General features: G+C 47.8%; 1 protein-coding gene across 2 annotated transcripts in view; it reads left to right on the forward strand.

The window, feature by feature from the left end:
* dgkd (diacylglycerol kinase delta) overlaps positions 1-26,658 on the forward strand; it is a 27,637-nt gene continuing 979 nt past the window's right edge. Inside the window, exons 1-31 of one of the 2 annotated variants that reach the window (XM_076734878.1) lie at positions 1-154; positions 3,696-3,806; positions 4,107-4,187; positions 8,411-8,515; positions 8,591-8,723; positions 9,330-9,436; positions 9,527-9,652; positions 10,474-10,576; positions 10,675-10,837; positions 10,933-11,041; positions 12,166-12,305; positions 12,484-12,568; positions 12,711-12,805; positions 12,888-12,987; positions 13,256-13,568; positions 13,708-13,869; positions 14,999-15,127; positions 15,273-15,366; positions 16,852-16,962; positions 17,133-17,229; positions 17,448-17,555; positions 17,641-17,754; positions 17,838-17,972; positions 19,632-19,804; positions 20,331-20,442; positions 20,816-20,908; positions 21,561-21,680; positions 22,858-22,975; positions 23,116-23,246; positions 24,313-24,412; positions 24,909-26,658. The exon at positions 24,909-26,658 is cut by the window's right edge and continues 979 nt beyond it. In XM_076734878.1, the coding sequence (XP_076590993.1) occupies positions 17-154; positions 3,696-3,806; positions 4,107-4,187; positions 8,411-8,515; positions 8,591-8,723; positions 9,330-9,436; positions 9,527-9,652; positions 10,474-10,576; positions 10,675-10,837; positions 10,933-11,041; positions 12,166-12,305; positions 12,484-12,568; positions 12,711-12,805; positions 12,888-12,987; positions 13,256-13,568; positions 13,708-13,869; positions 14,999-15,127; positions 15,273-15,366; positions 16,852-16,962; positions 17,133-17,229; positions 17,448-17,555; positions 17,641-17,754; positions 17,838-17,972; positions 19,632-19,804; positions 20,331-20,442; positions 20,816-20,908; positions 21,561-21,680; positions 22,858-22,975; positions 23,116-23,246; positions 24,313-24,402 (3,696 nt within the window). In that variant the 5' untranslated portion in view covers positions 1-16 and the 3' untranslated portion in view covers positions 24,403-24,412; positions 24,909-26,658. Of the gene's footprint in view, positions 155-3,695; positions 3,807-4,106; positions 4,188-4,759; positions 4,915-8,410; positions 8,516-8,590; positions 8,724-9,329; positions 9,437-9,526; positions 9,653-10,473; positions 10,577-10,674; positions 10,838-10,932; positions 11,042-12,165; positions 12,306-12,483; positions 12,569-12,710; positions 12,806-12,887; positions 12,988-13,255; positions 13,569-13,707; positions 13,870-14,998; positions 15,128-15,272; positions 15,367-16,851; positions 16,963-17,132; positions 17,230-17,447; positions 17,556-17,640; positions 17,755-17,837; positions 17,973-19,631; positions 19,805-20,330; positions 20,443-20,815; positions 20,909-21,560; positions 21,681-22,857; positions 22,976-23,115; positions 23,247-24,312; positions 24,413-24,908 lie in introns of those variants that run through there. The other variant, XM_076734879.1, reaches the window with a different exon arrangement.

Below are 26,658 nucleotides of genomic sequence, written 5' to 3' on the forward strand. Positions count from 1 at the left end.
GGGGTCTGGTGGCAGGATGGCGGAGGCAGGGGGACCGGTGTCTGCCGCGGTCCGGTGCCCGGACGAGTCGTCGGACAGCGAGCCGGAGCAGGAGCCGGGAACCCCGCAGAAACTCATCCGAAAAGTGTCCACGTCCGGCCAGATCCGCAGCAAGGTAACGAGCGTTTAAATCCCGGCGCGTATTTGCAGACTTTACCTGTGGTCAGTGTCTGTTTTCATTCAGCGGGGGTGGGCCACACACAGCCCCGAGGTACACCGCTCCCCTCCAGGGAGACAACGGAACTCTATACTAAAACCTCACAGTTCAAGATGTCCTCCCCGTACAAACAAATGATCTACAATGGCCGATAACAGTTATCGCCTTTTCGGAATAAAGAGGGAGCGCTGAGCAATTCGGCATAAACCAGACTCACCAAACATTTCTAATGTTTATAACGCTTCATCTTTTATAACCGCTTCGACACTTTTTCCCACGTCCCCTTCCTCCACTCCTCGGTGTGGTTGGCCATAACGATCACAGGAAATTATTTTAAGAAAGGGGCATTTAAGTTAAGTCACTCCTACTTGGTGGATTTTGATTTTGCCGATTTGAGGAGAGGATTTGACTGAACTTTAAAGTGTTTACTGCTTGTCTTTGTTTTGCGTATATTTTCTAATGAACGATGTCTTCTGAATTCTGACGGATTTTAAGGTGACTTTAGGTACAGTCCTTCTGCCTTCCAGAGCAAACGGTACATTAGGAGAAAGGGTCAGAGCTGCTCCGCCAACACTCTCGTAAATTACATTACGTGAAATCAAATGAACAAACACGTGATTTTTGTAGATGTTCGGGTTTAAACAGAAACAGGGAACGTGATTTAGTGCCGGACGCCCGGTTTTAAATGTCTGTTTCTTCAACGGTAGCTGGAATGTGCAGCTCCTAGCTAACTTTATTAAATTAGAACCGGGATCAGTTTACGGTCTAAAATTCATACTCTGGGAGAAACTGTACTGAAACACAGGTAAAGTATATAAAAACAACGTGGTGTCACGGGGAAAGGTTTGTTTGCACCGTTGTACGGACACAAACCGGGAGTTCGAGGCAGGGCTAACCCGGCTAACAACTGCTAGCCGAAGAGTCTCAGGCCCGCAGGAGAGCCCCGCCGTTTCCCACTACTGCCCACCCGTGAGAGGTGGTCTGCACTCCGCGGTGGACTTTGACTACAGGTCGGTGGAAGTGAGGAAAGTAAAACCGGCAGAAATTCTAAACTCTCGGGTTATTGTGTGTTTCGGTGTGAGTCCGCTTAATGAGACATAACGGTCCTCAGTGTTCGTAATTACCGTTTGACGGGGTTATCGTTAAATAATAGCGCTCTTTTAGACGTTAATACCAGCAGAAATGTTTGAATTCCTTCCAATTTCACAACTCGGTTCAACATAACTGCATATTCATTACGCAAGTGAAGTTTCATTAAACTTTTCTGTAGTTTAACAACGACGCGCTGCCTTCAGGGTGCCCCCAAAGCTCAGGAATACCAGTGTCACCGATCTAAAGTGATTTTCTTCAGTGATAACAGCAAATAAACAGTGATGGAGAGGTGTGCTCACACTAAAGACTGTTTAAGGCCCTGAGATAAAGTTACGAAGAGTTTTGCTCATCTAGAAAAGTGTGTGACTGAGAGTAGGTATAACGGCTGTTTGAGCTGTTAGCAGTCCTGATGGTGTCCACCAGCAGTTTGTCCTCAGTGTCCTCATTCAGTGGTTAGAATATAAAGCCCTGCTGTTGGTTAATCTACACTTAGTTGGGACTTCTCATTCCTGTCAGCTCACGTGCTTTAAATAGAGCTTCGCTCGTGCATATTTACCCTGTAAGCCGGTGGGAAGACTGATTATTCAGGGAGATTTCATTCATCCAGCAGAGAAACACACTGATCTGACAGAAGAAGAACCTCCTCAACCACATTGGCTCATTCATTGTGCTTTCTCTCTTCATTATTCTCAGTTTCCTTAATTTATTTAGCCTTTATGTTCACACGACGTATTCAATGTCACCAGCCTCATCACATGGATGTCAGGATGGCATCCACAGTGGCGACATGTCCAATGGTCCCTGAAGGCAGCAGCAGCTCACCGCAGACTGACGTGGATGTTTGATTCACAGGAAGTGACCTCGGCTGGAAGCCACTGGTTTCTATTTAAAGCTCGTGTTTTGGGAGCTTCCACAGTCTGAGACAAAAACATGAAAACTGAGTCATGTGGGAAATAACAAGATATTTGTGGTCAGGAGGAAGCCGTCCACAATGGATGGAGCGTCTCAAGGCTGACTGCTGCTAATTATCAATGTCTCATTAGGAGAGGCTGTAGAAACGTGGTGGCTCCTATTCATTTAGACATTACATGTGCCATATGAGCCCATAACGTGAATAGATATTTACTGCTGACATGGACACAGCCGTCCACTGACGAGGACTGGTCTGCCACCCAGCTGCCAGAGGGAGGGGTGCATTGTGGTTAATGCAGGCCCCGGGTCTTGATGAGGAAGACGACGGTGTCACAGGATTGTTTGAGCTGTTGGTCTCTGTACTCCAGCCGCGGGTCATTGATGAGTACTAACGAGTCCTGCTGAATGGCTGGCTGCTGTTTGCTCCTTTCTACATGAAGATCCATTGATCACTGATTAATCACAGCTGGTTTATCAAGAGAAAGAAACGTGTTCACACTTTTCTTTGAATGTTTGGGCTTTAAAACGTCACGTACAGTTTCCCAGTCGATCCCCACAACTCAAAAGACATTCGGCTTCCTGTCACATGACAGAGAGAGGAAATGATCCGGAGTCTGCTGGGAGAAAGGAGGAGACAGTTAATCAATCATCAGGATAGTTGCTAATTATTTTCCGGTCAGTTGACTGATAGATTAAGTACAGCCGAGTAAATCTGGTAGCAACAGTTCACTGATGATGATGATGTCGTCATTGAGTGAGACTTTTACTTTGAAAAATACACTGAAGACAACATGTAAGAAGACAGTCAGTCCGTTCATGATTAACGTGACTCTTTCAGAACAGACAGAGTTTAAACAGCAGCCTTGTTGTAATGACGAGTCAGCAGTATTTCTTGTGCTATCAATAACGTCTTTTATGAAACGTTGTGTAACGGGCTCAGTTGACGACCTGTTTCCTGTCTGACCGATGAAGGTCTGTGCGCACACCGCGCCTCTCTGAATGGCCGCCGTTGTGAACTTCATCACAAGACGACGGCATCGACAGTGAAGAAAGCTCCGATTATTTTCAGTCTTCAGAGCGCAGGCGCTCCTCATCAGTACACCATGCTGCAGTACAAATACACCAACGAAGGAACCCCCCCTGGATTTCTGGGTTTTTCATTCATCTTCATGGAAACAGAAAGTTTTTTTGAATTGATGCAAAAAAAACAGAAGATTTCAAATAGAAAGTAAATCAAGTACTCGGTAGTAGTTTTGTTGGACTGAAGCAAAGATCCAAATCATTGAGCTGTTTGGTCCAAAGAAACATTAAATCTGTGACTGATGTCAAACCATCCTGATGTCTCCCATCAGCGCCACCTTCAGGACAAAATGTCCGAAAAATCTAAATCCAAGCACAAATTCACACATCTGCTTCATTCATAAAAGAACTGAAGTGTTACTGAAGCCTTAATAAAGTGTGTGTGCGTGCGTGTGTGCATGTGTGCGTGTTGCAGACCGTGTTGAAGGAGGGTCACCTGATGAAACAGACCAACTCGTTCCAGCGCTGGAAGAGACGATACTTCAAACTGAGAGGACGGACTCTGTACTACGCTCAGACCGCTAAGGTGACTGACCCTTAGTCTGCTGCTCAGGCAGCAGGTGGAGCACAGGTACAGCTGTGCTGACCTCAGAGCTGTGGTTTTGTGTTTATATGAACGCCTGTCGATGACATCACTGTGTGGGCGTGGTCAGAGGAGCGTTCAACTGATCTCAGAGTTAAATTTCCAGATAGTTTGATATGAAAATGTTGTTTTCGATGGGACTATTTCCCTGCTGAACTTTTCCCTCAGTTCGTTAACTCGTCATCAAGGTGAAACGCTGACGTCACCTCAGGTGTGACCTGTACTGTGTGTGCGTGTTTGCAGTCCATAATCTTCGATGAGGTCGACCTGACCGATGCCAGCGTGGCCGAGTCCAGCACCAAGAACGTCAACAACAGCTTCACGGTGAGTCGCTCTTCCTCCTGACAAGGTAAGACGAGCTCCTCATCATCAGACCTCAGACTGATGCTGCGTCAGAGAGGCAGGTGGAATCAGCGTGAACACACACACACACTGTCCTGCCACCACACACACTCACCACAGCACCAAGTGTGGATTCATCCGCCACTGAAACTAGTCCCAACAAAAGCTCCATTCCCTCCTGTTTGAAGTGTTTCCAAACATTTACATCTTCAGAGGGAACCAATCGGCTTGAAGCTGAGAGCCACAGACAGGAAGTCAGACAGAACCAAGAGACGGACTGTGTGTGTGTGTGTGTGTGTGTGTGTGTGTGTGTGTGTGTGTTCACGCTCAGGATGTTCTGCGCTTCTGAGGACCTCCTCCTCCTCTTCTTTTTCTTCTACTTCTTTCTCCTCAGTTGGTCTCCCCTCCTCCTCATCGTGGGGGTTGGCATGACGACAGACAGGAAGTAGGCTTGAGTCATGTGAGAGGATGTGGGTGGGGCCAGTGGGTGGAGAGGGCGACATAGAGAGAGAGAGAGAGGTGGTAACAAAGCAGCAGAGAAGCGACAGACCGTCACACAGTGAAGACCAGAACCAGGAGGATCTGAACCCTACTGGAGCTGGACTCTGCAGTGTGACCTGGACTAGATGGTGAGGTGGCTTTTAGAACCAAACAGAGTTTGTGTTGGCGGTCCAGGACTCAACCTGACGTGGTCGTGTTTACCAACACGGTAAGAAAGCTGATTGGTCGGAGTCATCGCTCAGACTGTGATATCATATTTCAGGCTTTGATCAGAAAATGATCAGATGTCGGACAGCATGGACAGACGAGCACCAGAGAGCAGCTGACAGTCAGGAAGTCAAAGGTCGACCTGGCCCACAGTCTCTGTGTGTAGTCTGTGACTGAATCCACCAGCAGCATCAACTGAAGCTCCTCTTCTTCTTCCTCTTCTTCTTCCTCCTCCTCCTCCTCTTCTTCTTCTTCTTCTTCTTCTTCTTCTTCTTCTTCCTCCTCCTCTTCATCCTCTTCTTCTTCTTCTTCCTCTTCTTCTTCCTCCTCCTCTTCTTCTTCTTCTTCCTCTTCTTCTTCTTCTTCTTCTTCCTCTTCTTAACCTTCACTTCATGTTAAAGGTGGAGACGTCTTCAGACGGTGGTTTTAACCGACCGACCGTCCCAAACCTCCAACCGTTTCATTGCCTGTCACATAAATCTGAAATGATTCGTTTTGTGTCGACTGACTGATCAGCGTGAATTTGTTCTGTAGAGACGTGAGGAGCAGCTCAGAGTCTTCATGTCGCTGAAGAAAGCAAAAAGAAAAGGCAGCTGTTCGTCCTTCCTCTGCATCCCACAGCAGTTTCTATTGTTCCTCACTGTCACAGGATGTCGTTGGCGGGGGGGGGGGGTCAGACAGAACAGAGGGTTTGGTTGAGGAGGGAGCAGAGAGAAAATGTCAGGAATGATGGAAACACTGACAGCTGTGTGTGTATTTGTACACCATGTATTCCTCATGTTGTGGGGACATAAATGTTTACACAGTCACATTATGGGGACATACTGCAGGGCTGCATAACGTAAATCATGCTGTTGATGTGACGCACAGATTCTTAGCTGCTGACAGGGAAGTGTGTCAAATAGCTGATGATTATTATCAGCGATGTCTGAGTGTGTGGAGGAAGTCAAGTTCACTGACAGCTGGCGTGTAATAAGCAATGACTGAGCCTGTTTCAGTCATAGAAATCTGAGATCATTCACACAGCAGAGCAGGTGCTTTCTCCTGTGATAAAAGAAAATAATGGAAAACAGAGCACTAACACATCCTTCCTGGTGGACCCTGAAGGCAACACGCATACTATATTCATGAGGAGCAGAAGCAGAGCGTCGCGCTTTTCAAGAGAAACAGACAAACGGTCGTTTTTCTGTTGAAGTTTAAGACAAACCAGTGTGTCTCAGTTTGTGAGGACGAGCTCTCTGATGATGAAGGTCAAACTGAAGAGTCATCACAGTTACAGACAGGATGAAGTGAACGCTCTTCAGGAGTTTGATGCTCATCAAGCAGCTTTCACAGACCTCATCCTGACAGACAGTGTTCTGCAGCAGGTTTGTGCTAAGCTAACAGCTAAGAGGCTGAAACCTCCTTCAGAAGGAGAACTAGTGAAGGAGAGCCTTGTTTGTGGAGCTGCTAGTGCTGACAGTACCGAAAACCTCTGAGCTGAAGCTGAAGCTCCAGCAGCTTCTCAGCTCTCTGCTGTCACATGAGAAACGTGTTGAAGAGGAAACACTGAGCACATTCCTGTTCTGAAGAACAGAAGCCACTCTGACCTCTGAACCTGCTGCTGAGGTGAAACTCGTTTGGTGTTCGGTGAGAAGTTTCAGGACGTGAAGAGTCGATGAATGGAACCCATGATGATGAGAAACCAGCTGATGTTTCTGACAACCGACAACATGAAAACACTGAGCTGCAAAGAACGAGCTGCTGCTGAGAGCAGCTCATTCAACACTGAGTCAAGACTGACTGAGCCAAACCTGGAGAACAGCATCATCATCATCATCATCACTACCCTCCGACTTCAGACGTTTCATCAAAGAGCAGCAGTCCAGCTGTTGCAGAGGTTCGTGTGGTGCATGTGTTCAGTAATTAGTTTGGCCCTCAGAGGATGTTATAAAACTGAAATGAGCCTTGGAAAGAAAAGGCTTCTCAGTGATTCGTACTGATTTAATATTTCTGTCCTCAGTCACATGTTGAACTACAGATCTCAGTTTGTAAATGAACCCCTTCAGATAGTTCTCGTCAGTCGCAGCCACGTGGGTTCAGATGAAGCTCCTCTCTTCTGTTTGTTGGTGTCATGTGATCCTGAGCCGTGGGCTCAGCGTGATGTCGTTCAGCCTCAGAAAGCCTCCAACTTGAGCTCTGTGGAGGAACAGTGACGACCAAAGTTCTAAAAACAGATTCGGAGAGCTTCTCCGTCTGCAGGTCGACCTTTGAGGCCTCACAGGGAGGACGTGTGACTCCTGATTGTGTTTCCATCAGCTGTTTTGGCTTCGGGGCACTTTGATGACCCAAAAGCTGTAACAGGAAATACCCACATCTGGAGGTCAGGGTCACATCACTTTCAGAGTTAAAGTCTGGGCAATGAAAACATGCGCTTGAAGCCAAACTCCAGGCAGTGTCACACAAAGCTGGTTGGATACAGCGTGAAGCTCCTCCCTCCATGAGCCTCTGATGTCTGCCTGAAATTGACCTCCTTTCTGAGGCTCTATGCTCCGAAATGACAAACTCTTAATCTGTCAGTTTGGTCCTCTACAGCACCACGAGCCTTTATTTTCCTACAGTTTGGAGTTACTTTGAACTTCTCACTGTTTCCTGTTCAAAGGGTTTGTTGTAGTCACCATCGACAACACTGCCCCTGAGAGAACCTAAGAGAACCTTAGAGAGCCTGAGAGAGCCTGAGAAGGTTGGAGAGAATGTTGGATTGAGTGTCGCCTCCAGAGCAGAGCCCAGATTTCATTCCAGGGACGGTCCAGAGAGCAGAGGAAACAAAAGCAGAACCATGTTTGGTTCTGGTTCAGGAGGTTCCTGTGGTGGACAGCAGTGAGGGTACTTTTTGCCCATCATGTTGTTGGATTCTCAAAGTGGTTCTCATGTTTTCCTGTTGGATGGATCAGATGAAAGTGGACACTACAGGTCGAGAGCTGTTCAGGCCTCAGTGAACAGTTTCATCTGATTTTACATTTTAGGAACCTTTTAGCACCGATAGCACCGATTCGGAACGTTTGTCCAGAAACCTTCAACAGCTGCTGATTGTGGAAAATTTACTCTTCATGGCCAGAGCCTGTGTGTGTGTGTGTGTGTGTGTGTGTGTGTGTGTGTGTGTGTGTGAGTGAGAGAGTTTACACAGCTGATAAGGCTGACTTCAGTGAGTGTGTTTGTCTATTTCTGTCAGTGTGGGAACAAACACTTCATTGTGGAGCAGCTGAACAGGAAGTGGAAGTCCACATTAGTTTCTCTGGAAACTACACATGTACACACAGACATATACACACACACACACACACACACACACACACACACTCACACTCACACACATTCCTGCTGTGTGTGTTATTCCAGTCACATAATCAGAACAATGGTCCTGTAAACTCTCAGCTGCACCAACAATACAACCAATTAAAACTTAGTATGAATGTATGTGTGTGTGTGTGTGTGTGTGTGTGTGTGTGTGTGTGTAGGTCATCACCCCCTGCAGACGTCTCATTCTGTGTGCAGACAACAGGAAGGAGATGGAGGAGTGGATGGCAGCTCTGCGTAGCGTCCAGAACAGACAGAACTATGAGGTGTGTATTATTACCAGTATGACCAGCAGCCTGAGTCCCAGTACGAGGTGCTGACTGTACATCTGTCTCTCCCAGTCCACCCAGTACAGCATGGACCATTTCAGCGGGATGCACAACTGGTACGCCTGCTCTCACGCCAGACCGACATACTGTAACGTCTGCAGAGAGGCGTTGTCAGGAGTGACGTCACACGGCCTGTCCTGTGAAGGTACACACAGTACACACAGTACACACAGTACACGCTCAGTACACACAGTACACACACAGTACACGTTCAGTACACACAGTGCACACACAGTACACAGACAGTACACACAGTACACGTTCAGTACCCGCTCAGTACACAGACAGTGTACACAGACAGTGTACACAGAGAGTACACACAGTACACACTCAGTACACAGTGTACACAGACAGTACACACACAGTACACAGTGTACACAAACAGTGTACACAGACAGTGTACACAGAGAGTACACACAGTACACACTCAGTACACAGTGTACAGACTTTATACACAGTACACACACAGTACACACAGACAGTACACACAGTACACACTCAGTACACAGTGTACACAGACAGTACACACTCAGTACACAGTGTACAGACAGTACACACACTACACACACAGTACACACAGACAGTACACACTCAGTACACACACAGTGTACACACAGTGTACACAGACAGTACACACAGTACACAGTGTGTGTGTGTGTGTGTGTGTATTAACTGTATATGTGTGTATATTAATTGCGTGTGTGTGTGTGTGTGTGTGTGTGTGTGTGTGTGTGTGCGCCTGCCTCCTCAGTGTGTAAATTTAAGGCTCATAAACGCTGCGCAGTCAGAGCCACCAACAACTGTAAATGGACCACACTGGCCTCTATCGGGAAGGACATCATCGAGGACGAGGACGGGGTGAGACACACGTGAATATTCCTGGACTTTAATAGTGACTGTAAACGCCTCGTCTCCGCCCGTCCCCTGACCTCCGACCTCTGTCCTCAGGTGTCGATGCCCCATCAGTGGTTGGAGGGGAACCTGCCAGTTTCGGCTAAGTGTAACGTCTGTGATAAGACGTGTGGCAGCGTCCTCCGTCTGCAGGACTGGAGGTGTCTCTGGTGCAAAGCCATGGTGAGTCCGGTTACCATGATTAAACCCGTCGCTTCCTGCAGATATTTCACATTAAAAGCCTTCCAGCAGAGGGAGGATTACTCCATCACGTTCAGCAGAACGAGAGCCAGACTTTCAGTTCACGTCACTGCAGTGGATCCAGTCCCAGGGCTCCAGAGAGACCACCTGGGCTTCCTAGATAAATGTGAAGGTCAGAAGAGGATGACAGAGGGACAAACAGCTTTCTTATGGATGTCAATGACGATACGACTGCAGATTATTATGTTATTATTATGATTTTACCATTTCATTTTTTACAGTTCTGTCATGAAAGAAACGACAATGATGTCCATGTTGTTTTTCAAGAGAAGAATATAAGAAAAAAACAACCTTCATTTCCATCGGATTTATAGTTTACCAGGTGCACCTGAATGCACCATGGAGTCTCCCTTTTACACCTATTTAAAATGCAACGGAAACCTGCAGGTTAATGCGTTGCGGTCAGAGCGTGATCAGATCTGATGACACATCCGGCTCACGTCGTGTAACACAAACAGTCTGTACGATGTGCTGACGAGAGGAGAACTGTGTGATGATGAGCTCCTGGTGCTCCTCTCTGGGCAGGAAGGTGTTCATCCTCGTGAAGCTTCAGAGGAGGAACCAACAGGGGCTACTGTGACCACACCCTTTGAGCTACTCAATGGCTTTTATTGTGAAACATCTGTGCAGGAAGAGAGAGTGGCGCTGTAGAGTGAAGAACGTTATGCATCCTGTGGCAGGTTCAGGAGAAACTCAGGTGAGGTGTGCTGGATTTACGTCTGAGAGTGTCCCCTGTTCTGCAGGTGCACTCAGGCTGTAAGGAGCAGCTGTCCTCTAAGTGTCCTCTGGGTCAGTGCAAAGTGTCCGTCATCCCTCCGACAGCACTCAACAGCATCGACTCTGACGGTGAGATTGATCTGATTAACCCTCAGACAGTGTTAACGTCCACAGTTTGTCCTCTGTCTGTCTCTGATACTGAAGTGAATGCTGATTTGTCTGTTGAGGTTTCTGGAAGGCGTCATGTCCTCCGTCCTGCACCAGTCCTTTGCTGGTGTTTGTCAACTCTAAAAGTGGAGACAATCAGGGCGTCAAGTTCCTGCGACGCTTCAAACAGCTGCTGAACCCGGCGCAGGTGTTCGACCTGATGAACGGAGGACCACACCTGGGGTGAGAGAGGAAGAGAGAGTTTGATCTGAGCAGGTGTGAGCTGTGCTAACTTTACTCTGTCTGTCTGTCTGTCTGTCTGTCTGTCTGTCTGTCAGTCTGCGTTTGTTCCAGAAGTTTGATACCTTCAGGATCCTGGTATGTGGAGGAGACGGCAGCGTCGGCTGGGTCCTTTCTGAGATCGATGCTCTGACACTGCACAAACAGGTACGCACATACACACACGCGCGCACACACACACTAAAGAAGAGGCAAAACAAACCAAAGCTGCTTCTTAAACTGAGCTTCGACAGCACTCGTCGGAGGAGGGGTGGAGGAGAGGGAGGTGGGTTTGCCCATTCAAAGTAAGAAGTGCAGACTGAAGATGTCAGATCTATTCTGGATGTCGTGTCAGGAGGTGCGCTTCCTTCTCCTGCTGTGAGGACTGAGCAGGGACGGGGGCTTTGTGTCGAGCCCCACCCAGACCAGGACTGATCGAGCGACGATGCCAGAAGGGGGCACAGATCCGGCAGCAGGATGGAGAGCCTTGGTATTAGATTCTCATTCGCAGGTTTGTGCTGGGCTGAAGATGAGGGTGTCCATGAACTTCTCAGCTTCCTGGATCTGGTATAGGGTGGAGATTCTTTGGTCCAGCTCCATCATCTTACAGCAGGCTGGGCGCAGCTGACACAGCCGGATGGGGAGGTGATCGGAGCCATGGATCACAGGCGAGGCCTGTCCTGTGTACCCGCCGTGGAACTCAGGCTTCGGGTGGAAGTTTTGACACCCGGTGTCTCCCTGTTCGCTCGCTAGCTCCCATGATAAGAACAAGTCAGGCTCTGATCTGAGTATACGATCACTAAAGTCTTCTGCCTCATAAAACAAATACATAAACCAACAAAGATCTAAAGGAGTGGTGTCACATGTGGCTTAGAACTGGACACAAGAATTCAGTTCATAGCAGCGTCAGACTGAGACACACGACGAAGGCATTGTCCTCAATGTGAATCTCTTCAAACATGTTGGGACAGGAGCAGCTAAAGTTGTGGAATGATTTAAAACACCTGTTTGGAGCCGGTGAACCAGTCGTTCACCAGCGAGGATGGAGCAAGGTTCACCACTTTGTGAACACATGAATGGATGAAGGAGATGAACACATGGACTCCGAGACACTTCAGAAAACTGCTGTCGGTAAAAGAACTGAACTCTGTTTTTACTGACGTTTTAAACAGATTTCCAGCTGTTTTGAATCTGCTGCAGTGGTTTTCAGACTCGGGGGTCTGCAGGATTCTGATTGTCTCTGTAAGCTCTGAAGGCAACATGTTCTTGTGTTGTGTGTTTTGCTGTTGTAGTGTCAGCTGGGAGTTCTTCCTCTGGGGACAGGGAACGATCTGGCTCGGGTTCTGGGTTGGGGTTCTGCCTGTGACGACGACACTCAGCTGCCTCAGATACTGGAGAAACTGGAGAGAGCCAGCACCAAAATGCTAGACAGGTAACTCCCACAGGTAACTTATGCAAGACAGGTGCAGTAAGTAATGAGAGACAGGTGGGTGATGGTGGACAGCTGAGTGATATTACACAGGTGAGTGTTGATGGACAGGTGAGTGACCATCAGACAGCAGATGAAGCTTTAAGACACTAACAGCAGCGTTTCTCTCTTCCTGCTGCAGGTGGAGCATCATGGTCTATGAGACCAAGTTTCCACGGCAACACTCTGCATCCACCGTCACCGAGGACTGCAGCGACGACTCTGAGGTAACAGGAAATGGCGATGATGTTTTAGTTGGACAGACTGATTGGATGAAGACATAAACTGAAGAACAAGGAACTGAAATGAACAAACGTTCTGCTTTGAAACCTCACGCTCACCTGAACTGAACTGTGTTCGCCGATCCAGGTTCAGCAGATTCTGACCTACGAGGACTCAGTGGCTGCTCACCTGTCCAAGATCCTGACCTCAGACCAGCACTCTGTCGTCATCTCCTCCGCCAAGTACGACTGTGTGTCTCCGTCTGTCCAGCTTCTGTCTGCAGACCTGCGTCTCTTTCGCTGACTGCGTGTGATTTGTCTTCAGGGTTCTGTGTGAGACGGTGAAGGACTTCGTGGCTCGCGTTGGTAAAGCGTACGAGAAGAACACAGAGAGCTCCGAGGAGTCGGAGGCCATGGCCAAGAAGGTACGTTCACGTTGTTGGACAGATGTCAGTGGCAGGAGCGTCCTCATTAGGTTTGAGACATCAGGGACAGCAGTGCTGAGTGTCAGTCTAATTAATTTATTAATCTAACTAATGCTGCCGTTCAAAGAGTTAAAAGCAGTTTTAAGATGAATCTGAAGGTGTGCGAGCACTCACAGTCCACAGCTGAAGGTGTGCGAGCACTCACAGTCCACAGGTGTGTTGTTTGCACTTCCTGTGTGTTTAATGGAAGACTTCCTGTTTGTGTCAGTGTGGTGTGTTGAAGGAGAAACTGGACTCTCTGCTGAAGACTCTGAATGAGGAGTCTCAGGCCTCCTCCGTGTTCCCCCCGGCTCCTCCTCCCACCATCGCTGAGGAGCAGGAGGAGGTAGAGGGAGTCATACTGCCTCCTCCTCTTCATCATTATCCTCCTCCTCCTCCTCCTCACGCCCCATGCTCCCCACGGACCAACACCTCACCCTCCTCTGCAGCGGCCGCCATCTTTAAACCTCGAGAACAGCTGATGCTGAGAGCCAACAGTCTGAAGAAAGCCATCAGACAGATCATCGAGCACACCGAGAAAGGTACGACAGGCAGGTCAGACAGACAGACAGGCGGGCAGAAGCAGACAGACAGATGGGTCACACACACAGACAGACAGACAGGCAGAGACAGACAGACTGGTCAGGTTTCCATTGACATTCATTGGTTTGTGTGTTGCAGCTGTGGACGAGCAGAACGCTCAGACTCAGCAGCAGCTCTTCTCTCTGAGTCGAGCTGAGGAAGAGGAGGGTCTGGTTGAGGAGGAAGAGGAGGAGGAGGTGGAGGAAGATAAGATGTCTCTTCAGTCGTCCTATAGCGTCAAACACCGCAACACTCGCAGAGGTCAGTCATACTGCTACTGTTACTGAGTTAATACTGCTATTAAAACTGCAGTAGGTAACTTGTATAAAAGTAATTTTTTGTCATATTTGCTAAAACTGTCACTGTGCCCAGACAGCAGTACATGAAACATAATCTGTGAAAAGAAAATGGCTCCATTGGTCCCACCTACTGCTCCTACTGCAATGTGCAAGAATCCACTGTGCACGACACAAAACAACCAATCAGAGCCAGAGGAGCATCTGAGGGAGTGTCTGACATCTGTCAATCACTACTCAAACACGCTGCAAAGCGCCCCCTCCCTCCGCTCATGCTGCCGGCTGCCGCTCAGTCAAACAGCTCTGTGAGTGGCGTCAGGAGGCCAGTGAAAGCTACGGTGGAGCAACAGCCACCCGCACAGGAGAAACTGCCCATACCGCCGCCAACAGCAGCATATACGGCCAAGACAACAAGTAACCAGAAAGCTAATATGGTGATTGTTACAGTAACACTCTGCAGCGCAGACGCTATGTTAGCGACTGTGATGTAGCGGCCTGGCAGAGTTAGCTTATTTCCGATGCTAAGGCTAACGTTACTGGTTGTCACGGCAGCCACGCAGACACCGCGGGGAGGAGGGGCTTGGAGGCAGGGCATGAGTGCTGCAGAGAGGGAGGGGGAGGGACGTGGAACTTGTGTTGGTTCAAATTTTCAGGCAAAGTCTGCTCTCTTCCCCATCTTACCTACTGCAGCTTTAATGATTTGGTGCTATACAAATAAAGATTGAATTAATACTGCTCCTGGTACTGGTACTGCTGCTAATACTGCTACTGTATGTTTCAGCTCACTTTAGTGAATCCTCAATGCTCTGAAATCTAGTGGCAAACTGTTGACTGTGACTTGTTCACTTGTGTGGAGGTGAGGGTTCGAGTCACCTCTGTACGTGCAGTCTGGCAGCAATGAATGGCTTCATGTTCATTCAGACATGAACGTGAACCAGCACATATCCAGAACCATCAGGACTCAGGTGGTCAGGGTCTAATACTACCTGGAGGAGCTCTAGGGGAGTTGGTTAGCCTTGTTGATACTGTATGATTCTTATGATGAGTGAAGTGGTATTTACTCTGTGTTTCTGTCTGTCTGTCTGTGTCTGCAGTCAGTAAGACACCCTGTGAGAAGCTGATCAGTAAAGGCAGCCTGTCACTGGGCAGCTCTGCATCACTTCCTGTCCAGACTGGAAGTAGGGAGAACATGCCCATGCTCAACACAAAGATCCTCTATCCTGGTAAGAAGATGTGAGGTCAAAGTTTATGTCAGCATGACAGCAGTTTGGTGTTCACCTGTTTACCTGTGTGTGTGTGTGTGTGTGTGTGTGTGTGTGTGTGTGTGTGTGTGTGTGTGCGCGCGCGTGTGCGTGTGTGTGCGTGCAGGTCTCAGAGGTATATCAGGGTCTCTCTCCAGCAGTTCTGTAATCAGTCGACTGTTGGTCAACGCAGACCCATTCAGCTGTGATCCTGACAACATGTAAGTCTGTGTGTCTGGGTGTTAGAGCTTTGTGACACTCCATAACGAGTTTCATAGGAGTGTTGTAACGAGGTTACTTATATTAGGGTTTGTATGTAGCTCAGACTTCATATCAAATAACTGCCACAGATCTTTTCAGCTCTAGAAATGCTGCCGTCGGCTCAGCTGGCAGCGTGTCCCCGACACGTCTTTGCAGACCCGATGGTTGATATCAGACGCTTGTGTGGACTCTGCCTGAATCTACCTCTTTACTTCCTGCAGGAAGTAGTTTGATACTGTCGGCTCCAGCATCCTGTCCCTCATCAGTCATTACCTCCTCACAGGTTGTTTTCCTTCTTGTTCTAAATACAGAGTGGTGCAGCTGCTTCTTCACAAAACCAACTAGGACTCGAATGTTTTATCTAATTTTAGGCCCATTTTTCCCATATTTAGCTAAGATTCTGGAAGAAGGTGTTTACCAGCAGCTGCAGTCCTTTCTTTTGTCTGCTTTGAGGGAGCACTGCGGCCCTGAATCAGTGTTTGAGATGTTCACAGTGGTTTGTTTCTGGCAGCAGATAATGGGGATGTGCCACTTTCATACTTTAAGATATTAGCGTAGCATTTGATCTGCTAGACTTGACCAGTGGGTTTGGGTTCAGGGAACAGCCCTAAACTGGATAAAGTCCTACCTGGAAGATGACAGAGTACCTGTCAGTGTGGGGAATACTCCTTCCTCCTTGGCCTCATTAACTTGTGGGGTCCCTCTGGACTGTTTTTGTGCCCCCTCTCTCTGTTTGTCCTGCCTCTGGGTCCTCTGTCTGCTTCCATTGTTCTGCGGACTGTACTCAGCTATGGTTTCCAGAATATGAAACTGGGTGTCCCAGACCTTCTTGATGTTAAATGAACTAAAAACTAAGGTGGTTCTCTTTGGCCCGAATGAGTCCACCAGCAGTCCGTGTGGGACGCTCAGCTCGCAGTCATGGTTTGTGAAGCCCTGTGGTTTTTAACTGGCTCCCTGTCAGTTTCATTTTAAAGTCTGATGAGTTTATAAAGCGCTTCATGGATTGACTCCCGCTCACCTATCTGACCTTTTAGCGGCCTGGTCCTCTGGCCGGTCTCCTCTGGTCGTCCCTCGGGCTCCACACTTCTTGTCTTCTTTGAACTTACTTAAGATGCTTAACTGGGCTTTTATGATCGGCTTTTTTATTAGTTTTTACTTCCTGATTTTATGAGTATCTGCATGATCTTTGTTTTCTGCTTTGTTGGTCTTGTTTCCTTCTGCCTGTTTGTGAAGCACTTTGGACTGCTGTTGTGTTTTAAATGTAGGGGGCGCTCTGACAGAGTGCACGGCCTGATGCTGCAGAGACTCATAGATGTTACAATAAAAACTTGTACAGACTGATGGCAGATTTGGTCTTCATCAGCAGCTGATTGCTGCTGTGTACATTAACTGAGTGTGTGTGTGTGTGTGTGTGTGTGTGTGTGTGTGTGTGTGTGTGTGTTCAGGGACTGCTACACTGAGAAATGTGTCATGAACAACTACTTTGGAATTGGGCTGGATGCTAAAATCTCTCTGGACTTCAACAACAAGAGAGATGAACATCCGGAGAAGTGCAGGTACACAACAAAAGTTTATTTTATTCATTCAACCTTTATTTAAACTGTCGTGGAACATGGGTGTGTGATGTCACACAACAACGTAGTTCATTCACGTAGAACACGACACAGAGCCGACATGCAGAAATCAGACTCGCATGATGTTTCAATGTGAAACGTTCTGTATTCAGGAGCCGCACTAAGAACATGATGTGGTACGGTGTTCTGGGAACCAAAGAGCTGCTGCACAGAACCTACAAGAACTTGGAGCAGAGGGTTCTGCTGGAGGTGAGACACAGACAGCCCAGAACGGGCTGCTGGTTCTGCTGGTTTCAGACCAGTATGAGCACACAGTCTGGTTTCATACCAACATAAAGCAGTTTGGAGCTCTTCGTCAGAGGCTGAGGTAGTTGGTCAGGTTCAGCAGGTGGAGTAGGACTGTGTTGTAGGTGATGATGATGGTGGTTCATTCAGGGAAACTAACTAACATTTGACTGTTTGGACAGTGTGATGGGCGTCCCATCCCTCTGCCCAGTCTGCAAGGCATCGCCGTGTTGAACATCCCGAGTTACGCAGGAGGAACCAACTTCTGGGGAGGAACCAAAGAGGACGATGTGAGAACCAAACCCGTCTGTCTGCGTCTCTATTAGTGCTCACCGCCCGTCTGTCATTGTAACTGTCTGTGTGTCTGCCTCTCAGACGTTCACAGCTCCGTCCTTTGATGATAAGATCCTGGAGGTGGTGGCGGTGTTTGGCAGCATGCAGATGGCCGTGTCCCGAGTCATCAACCTGCAACACCACCGCATCGCACAGGTACACCTGTCTGATTGTTCGTCTGTCTGTCTGCCTGCCTGCCTGTCTGACATTCTGTCTGTCTGTCCAACTGTCTGTCTCAGTGTCGGACTGTGAAGATCACCATCCTGGGTGATGAAGGCGTCCCGGTGCAGGTGGACGGGGAGGCGTGGGTCCAGCCCCCAGGTTACATCAAGATCATCCACAAGAATCGAACCCAGACCCTCACTAGGGACCGAGTGAGTCCTGTAGACCAGCTTCTCAACCTCAGTGCTCAGTGCTTAGTGTCCAGTTTATTAGGTACAGCCAGTCTGATCCAACAGTGCAACATTGTACAGAGAGCTGTCTCATATTTTTACCGCGTGTGTTACAGTGTGTGTCACCCTGTGTATCACCGTGTGTCTCACAGTGTGTCACCGTGTGTCACAGTGTGTGTCTCACCCTGTGTGTGTCACAGTGTGTCACCGTGTGCGTCACCCTGTGTGTCACCCTGTGTCACTGTGTGCATCACCCTGTGTGTGTCACCATGTGTGTCACCCCGTGAGTCACCGCGTGTGTCACAGTGTGTGTCTCACCCTGTGTGTCACCCTGTGTGTCACCCTGTGTCACCGTGTGTGTCAGAATCAGAATCAGAAAAAGCTTTATTGCCAAGTACAATTTTACACATATGAGGAATTTGTTTTGGTGAAGTTGGTGTATGACACATCTACTGAAAATAAGAGTACAAAATATAACAATATAACAAGTCTGGGTGACACACCCTGTGTCACCCTGTGTGTGTCACCCTGTGTGTGTCACCCTGTGTGTGTCACCATGTGTGTCACCGTGTGTGTCACCCTGTGTGTGTCACCATGTGTGTGTCACCATGTGTGTCACAGTGTGTGTCACCCTGTGTGTGTCACCCTGTGTGTGTCACCATGTGTGTGTCACCATGTGTGTCACATTGTGTGTCACTGTGTGTCTCACCCTGTGTGTGTCACCCTGTGTGTGTCACCGTGTGTGTCACCGTGTGTGTCACAGTGTGTGTCTCACCCTGTGTGTCACCCCGTGTGTCTCACCCTGTGTGTGTCACCGTATGTGTCACCCTTTGTTTCACCGTGTGTGTCACAGTGTGTCTCATCATGTGTGTGTCACCCTGTGTGTCACCCTGTGTGTTACCGTGTGTGTTACCATGTGTGTCACCCTGTGTGTCACCCTGTGTGTCACCGTGTGTGTCACCGTGTGTGTCACCGTGTGTGTCACTGTGTGTGTCACCCTGTGTGTCACCCTGTGTGTTACCGTGTGTGTCACCCTGTGTGTCACCATGTGTGTCACAGTGTGTGTCACTGTGTGTCACCATGTGTGTCACCGTGTGTGTCACCCTGTGTGTTACCGTGTGTGTCACCCTGTGTGTCACCGTGTGTGTCACAGTGTGTGTCACTGTGTGTGTCACCCTGTGTGTGTCACCATGTGTGTCACCGTGTGTGTCACCCTGTGTGTCACAGTGTGTGTCCTCCAGCTGAATGACCACAAACAGAACCTTCATGGTGGCAACACTGTTGGATCAGAGACTCAGGTTGAGCTGAGCTTGAGTCATTTAGTTCAGTTTAGTTCAGTCCAACAAATAACTCACGATGATGACATGATGCTTGTTTCCATAAAAGTAAATTGCTGCAGAGTTGATGCACTAACTCTAATACTTGAGACGAGACACGTTATGGTCATTAATATTTCCACCTTTATTGCAAAGAGTTGTCAGTGTTACAGTGTGTTAAGTCATAATCGTGTAGATGCAGAGGGTGGAGCCATGTTTTTTGAGTGGGGCCTGAGAGAATAAACCCGGGGCCAAACCATCGTTGATCGATCAGCACTTGCCAAGTCACTAATCGTAATGATTGATGAGTGTGTGTGTGTCTCAGGCGTTTGAGAGCACCCTGAAGTCGTGGGAGGACAAACAGAAATGTGAGTTTCCCCGGACTCCCCCACCTCAGCCCCCCCAGCCCCCCCTGTCCTCCCAGCCAGAGATCATCTCTGAGGAAGAGGCATCACTCATCAGCGAGTTCGGTCAGGCAGCAGGAGCTCTCATCCACAGGTGAGGCGTCATTAATCATAAATGTCACTGATGGGCCAGCAGGCTCCTTATGTCATGTCATACATGCTCTAGAAAGTCAACCATTTTTTGATCAGGGAGCAGGATTCAGCACGGACTGACTGAATATTTTACAAGAGCAACTAGTCAATTAATCAATTAGTCAGTCCACAGAAAATTAATTGCAGTCAGTTTGCTTATTTATTAATTGTTGTCACCATAATTGAAATCATTTGAATAACGTAACGTTAGAGAACTGCTGTGAACATCCCAGAGGATCACACTGTGATTGACTCATCATGTGGAGATGAGGTCACATCTCAGGTCTCATGTTACATTTTGCTAACAAACTAATTTCAATCAATCGATCAATCGAAGGATTGTTTTTTCACGTGTGAAAAGTTTTGTCTGATTTATCACATCATTAAATTACATCTGTATTTTTATCAACATGAACAGTTTGGTGATGTAGCCGAAGAATACTATCAGTCATCGATGAGTCATCGATCACTCCATGTCTTTGTTTCAGTATCCGTGAAGTCGCTCAGTCTCACCACAGTCTGGAACAGGAACTGGCTCACGCTGTCAACGCCAGCTCAAAGGCCATGGACGTGGTCTATGCCAACTCCAAGAGCTCTGGGGTAAACACAAGTTTCTGGTCTCTGCTGTCCTCTCCTGGTCTCTGCTGTCCTCTCCTGGTCTATACTGTCCTCTCCTGGTCTCTGCTGTCCTCTCCTGATCTATACTGTCCTCTCCTGGTCTCTGCTGTCCTCTCCTGACCTTAAATGTTGATCAGGGACCAGTTTGTTGTTTTTATGATTTTAACAGTGAATGTAATTTATTGTATTTTTTCTTTTATTAATTCAAATCAAACACTGAACCCTGTCTCTGTCTGTCTCTCTCTCTCTCTCTCTCTCTCTCTCTCTCTCTTTGTCTGTCACTCTCTCTGTGTCTTTGTCTGTCTGTCTCCCTGTCTGTCTCTCTCTCTCTCTCTCTCTGTGTCTGTTTCCACAGGCTCTGAGCTGCAGTGTTGTCCTTCAGATGGTCATTAACGTCAAAGCTTTACTCAGTGAGACGGAGCTGCTGCTGGCTGGAAAGATGTCCATGGTAACTGTCTCCTCTTCCATGTTTTTATATCTTATGATTCTTACATTATAAACTAGTCCTCCCCGTCATGAAGCACGTGAAATCTCTCCAAGAATGAGTGGACAATTGAGCATTGTGCTGTTCTGGGAGACATAGCTAATGGATGCTAACTCTGGACATAAATCCCGTGTTGGACGATTTCCAGATGATGAGGGTGGACAGGATGAAGAAGATGAATGATCTCTGAATGATGATGGTGTAACTCTGGACACATCACGATCAAAGAACAGCTCAGCAGTGAGGACAGTTAGCAGTTAGCCGTTAGCATGAGGCCATACTGTGTACTGACTGAGTTCTTGCATGTTATCGTGAGAGCAGTTTACCTTTTCTTCAATCCATTTGATCAGTCGACTGCCCCGTTCCCTGCCCAATCCTCCCTGCAGCAGCCCCACCTGACCACACCTGCTGGCAGTCATCAGTAGTGAAACAGAACTGAGATCAGCTTAACACTGCTCTTAAGTTCCTCTTTGGATTCTACAAATGATCAAATTAGAGTTTGCCTCTTAACAAGACTTGAGGAATAGCCATACTCTAAAATCTTAATGTCCTGGTCCTGGTGCTGGTGCTGGTGCTGGTCCTGGTCCTGATGGTTTTTGTGTGTGTGTTTGTGCAGCAGCTGGACCCTCCTCAGCAGGAACAGTTGAATGCAGCTCTGAGTTCTGTGGCTCAGCAGCTTCGTCGGCTGGCGGATGTTTCCTGGTTGTGTCCGGTCATCGACCCCTCAGACCACGAGGTAACCACATAATACTCATTCTTTAAGTACTGGTCATGTTAGTAGTATTCACAGTAATACTACTTGTACAATTAGTCTAATTAGTCTAATTACAGAACTAGTTGTCCTGGTAAATAGATACTATTTGCTCCCTGAGCATAAACCTGCATGACAATGATCAACAGCAATAGTGCAACATTCCTTCACAATCTGGAATCCTTGCATGAAGCATCCTGTTCCTGGAAACGTCCTGGAACATTTCACAATAGCCCTAAAGCTGTTCTGTACTGTTCAACCCCCTTCACACATGCAACCTATGCCCAAATGTTCAGGAACGTTTCCTGTATGGGGTCGTGTGTGAACAGGAGCAGACGTCGACATTCAGGGAAATCTATGCTGCCAAATTTTCAGCTCAGGACGCAGTAACTTTTCAGGGAAAATAGCGGCACGGCTGTGTGTGAATGAAAGCAGTAAGGTTGCAGAGGCAGACACGTATGGGTGGCTGTAGCTCAGGAGGCAGAGTGGGTCCTAAGGTGTGGAGCAACTGAACCAATCACAAGACTCCGCTGATGACACAAGCTTGTTGAATATTAAACACCAGAACACTGGACAAAAATAGCCCCTTGGCCACCATATGCCTGGAAATAATACTGAGAGTTTTATGGCAGTTGTCATCCTCAAGTGTTGCATTGTCGCCATCTGCTGGACTGTACCTGTAACCACATCAAGTCCAGCATTGCCATGGCAGGTGTGAAGAGGTGCCAGATGGAAATATTCCTGAATGTGAGAACAGTGGAAATCACTAGTGGTGGCTGAAAGGTTATCCAGGAACTTACCAGGAACTCTGTGGGAAAGAGGCTTCCCACACACCAGACTTCCTGTCAGTGTTGGCCAAGCAGTGGTCTGTGGGCCAAATCCAGTATTAATGGAAAGCTGTGAACTCTGTCACAGTTGTAGCACTTCCACAAATCTGCTGTAGATAAAAGTGTGAAAACGTGTCCATTCATGTATAAAACCTAATAAATCTGTGTGAGCAGCTCATGGTGCTGAGAATCACATTCTCTTTATTAACTGCTGAAACTCTGTGAGCTCATTAGAAAACTAAAAGTCTGTTGCTGGATAGAATCCTCAGGCACTTTTATTCTGAAGTAATGGAAAAGGAACCTGTCTGTCTGTCCACCTGTCTGTGTGTCTTCAGGGTCCTCTGACAGATTTCTCAAAGCGAAGTCGGAGCGCAAAGTTCCGTCTCGTCCCGAAGTTCAAGAAAGACAAAAACAACAAGAACAAAGAGACCTGTGCGACGCTGTCTCTGCCAGGTGAGCTGTCTCTATCACTATCAAGCGCTCTCACTGATCACTTTTCTCTGACGCTGCTCTGGGTTTTTCTGTGCTGAGGGCTTTCCTGCCTGTCTGAACCACTTCCTGTCTGTCTGACCCACTTCCTGTTGGTGTCTCAGTTCACCAGTGGGGAACGGAGGAGGTGGGGGCGTGGCTGGACTTTCTCTGTCTCACTGAATATAAGGACATCTTTATTGGACACGATGTCCGCGGGGCTGAGCTCATCCACCTGGAGAGGAGAGACCTGAAGGTAACGGTACTAGTTCGGATGGATAACAGCTAACTGTGCCGCATCATTGGTGCGCTGCATGGAGGACTAAGTGCATGACATGACGGGTGTTTGATGGATGGATGTGGACGTTGTTTTCTGGTAATTTATGTATTTGGCCTCAAGCCCCACGGAAGACATGGAAGTTGACAGTCGGCCTAGTAAGCCGGTTTGGGCTTTGGTTATGAGAGAAATTTGCCTCTGGTGTTTGTGTCTCTTCTGGGTTGACTTTCACTTTTTAAACTTAGTTGACTTATTAATTTCAGAGCCTCCCCCAGTGAAAACTTGAGCTTCAGTTTGAAGTGAATCCTGCTTTGATCTTCAAAGAGTCTGAAGTACAGTGATTAATACACACATAATGCTATAACCGTTAGCATGAGAGTTTCCCAGTTGTTGTTGTTGTTGTTGTTGTTGTTGTTGTTGTTGTTGTGTTTCCATCAGGTTGATCCTCTGGGTCTCCTCTTCCTCAGATGGTGACAGCAGAGGAAGACTTTGTGTTGGTTCTTGCAGCAACAACAGAGAGATTAGCGTTTGTTGTTCCTAATGTTAGCTTCACATCTTTATGTTACTGGAGTTGCTGTTACAGTGAGGAAAACACTAGTTACTGGATGGAACTCCAGTTCTATGAGTATGTGCATCACCCTCTACCTGCATGCTATCACCGCCACAGTAAAGCTCATTAAAATAAATGTGATAACACGTGACAGTAATGACAGTGTTGTACAATCCGTGTGGTGGCAGAACGTGATGCCGGTAACAGCGGTGGAACCTCCAGTCTGAAGTGAGGCCTGAGGTCGCCTGTAGGTTTAATTTAGGGGTTAACACTCAACTTTTTACTGACAGATGTACTAGTTTCTCCAAAAAATGATGAGACAACAAAAATGAACATCAGGCAGCAACACTCTGTGGATGTTAGGCTCTGCCCCCGAGTGAAGTACCAAGTTTTTAAGGAGGAACACTGCGTTGTTACACTCCTTCTGGTAATAATGTGTGTGTGTGTGTGTCTGTCTGTCTGTCTGTGTACCTGTGTGCCTGTGTGTGTGTTCAGGACCTGGGCGTGACGAAGGTGGGTCACATGAAGCGGATCCTTCAGGGCATCAGAGAGCTGAACAGGAGCAGCAGTGCCAGCGAGGCCTGACTGCAGCCAGGTGAGCCCTGCTCGTCCTTCTCATACCTGACAGATAAGTGAGAATCTTTATTTGAATATGTGCATTAATTAATTAACACCTGACCTGACCTCCTCACCTACTGACTGACATTTACCTGAAGACTTCAACTGCTTTTCACACTCAGGTGTTACCTTCAGTCACTGTTTGATTTGGTGCAGCGTAACAGTACAAACCTGAGGTACTTGAGTATTTCCACTTTTACTCCACTACACCACAGAATGTTTCCAAAGCAAACGATCGATCGATGGAGAAAATGATCAGCTGATTGATCTAGAATGAAAAGAATCATTAGTTTCAGTTAAAATGAGCTCCACCTCAACCAACTCCAACAGGAACATCCTGCTGAGACATGAATGAAGAGACACAATGATCTAAAGAGACCAGAGACAAGAGGACAACAGACACAGGAGACACTTTACTGCACTCAGTACTCTGACTTTCACTATTTGAAGTACTTTTCCTGTTCTTCTTCCAGCTGTCTGTTGTCCTCCTACCTCTGCTGCCATCCACCACATCAACCCCCTGACCTGACCTCCAACCTCTGACCTCTGACCTCTGAGCCTGAACCAGCACATCTGAACACAGCTACATCTAAAGCTCAGTGTGGCTGGACCAGGACCAGGACCAGGACTCACTCTGTCTCTGCTCAGCTTGGCCTCCTCTCGGCAACACACAGACCTGGAGAAAGAACCAATCAGATGATCCACTAGTGCCTTGTCATTTCCCCACCGACCAATCGGATGATCTGCCCACAGAAGACTGATGGGCTGCACCAGAGCCATAGACATCCTGAGCTGAGACGATGGAGAGTGTTGGCTGGTCTGAAGCTGGACTGTGGACTCTGTGTGAAGGTGAGGTGACACCCATCCAGCGGTTCCCACGTCATCATCTGTGTGGCCTGGTTTGTAACTGATGGACAGTGAAGGTCTTCTGAGCCAGTTATGCAGAACTGGTCCTGAAACCCTCAGAGGCTCCACACCCATTAGAAACCTGACCTGGGTATCCATCAGAGCCTTGGCTGCATTGTGGACCAGATTTGAGCCGGATCTGGCCCCTAGATGGCTCCTAGGTTTGGTTCAGTTCTTGGATGTGTGGACTTTGTTGGATAGGGGCAGAGAACCACCTCCAGCTCACAGAACTCAGGACCAAGTCCAGCATTACACCAGAGACCATGTGTGCCAGGTGAGAGACCGTAGTTGGCCGGTCTTTATGTACCTGGCACCTCACTCTCCAGGCCCCTCTCAGTGGACCAGCCGACCAATCAGAACCTCCTCTGGTCCCAGACCTGTTGGACCAGGACGCAGCAGAACCCTTTAAACCTTCAGATGAGTGCCGTCGCAGCAGCTCAGAGACTTTTAGAAGCATCTCACTTCCCACTCTGCCAAACAGGAAGTCTGTGACTTCTGAAACAAAGTGGGGACGGACATGTGGACTTCCTGCTGATCACAGAGATCAGACCCATCGATTTGTGCTTAGTTACATATTTATTTCTTCTGTTAACTGTAGAGTTCAGCTGTCACCACTACCTGTTTTCAGAGACGTCACTTTGAAAACAGGAAGTGCTGACAGCTTACAAGGAGACAGATCAGGTGGTCTGACGAAGACCCTGCAGGGACAGGTGGACCAGTCGATGAAGACCAGCTGCGTTTTCTGTCTGCCTGACCATCTGTCGGACTGACAGTCTGTCTCTGTCTCTGTCTGTCTGTCTGTCTGTCTCTCTGTCTAAAGGACCAAACGAGCTGAACTTGTTGGTGTCGCTCATCGTGTGAAGGAGGTTCTTGTCTAAGGTATTTTGTCAGTTTTGTGCTGATCTGAACCTTCTGGATCTCGTTCACACCTGAACTCTGGTTTTTCACACCTGTGGCCTTAATGAGCCGAAACGACCCATGAACCATTTCAGCCTTTTATCAAATAAAACTCCCTTTCTGCTGCTTCTGTTGCATTCATCGTAAAATGTTTGAAGACGTCTCTTGATCGAGCCATCGATCATGTTCATTGTCGCTGATCGATGGATCACCTGGATGGCTGAGAATCAGCTGATCGAACAGAAAGACGTTTAACCTGAAGGTTGAAGGTCGTAACACGACAGGATTCAGTGTTTCTCTCACCTCCATCAACACACAGTGACGACGACACATATAGTTTAATACATACTGATTGATCAGCTGTGATTGATTATCAATCAGCACAGATTTTCATGGAAGTGAAACAAACAGGAAGTGTTT

The sequence above is a fragment of the Chaetodon auriga genome, chromosome 7 (genome assembly GCF_051107435.1).
Source record: "Chaetodon auriga isolate fChaAug3 chromosome 7, fChaAug3.hap1, whole genome shotgun sequence".
NCBI lineage: Eukaryota > Metazoa > Chordata > Actinopteri > Chaetodontiformes > Chaetodontidae > Chaetodon > Chaetodon auriga.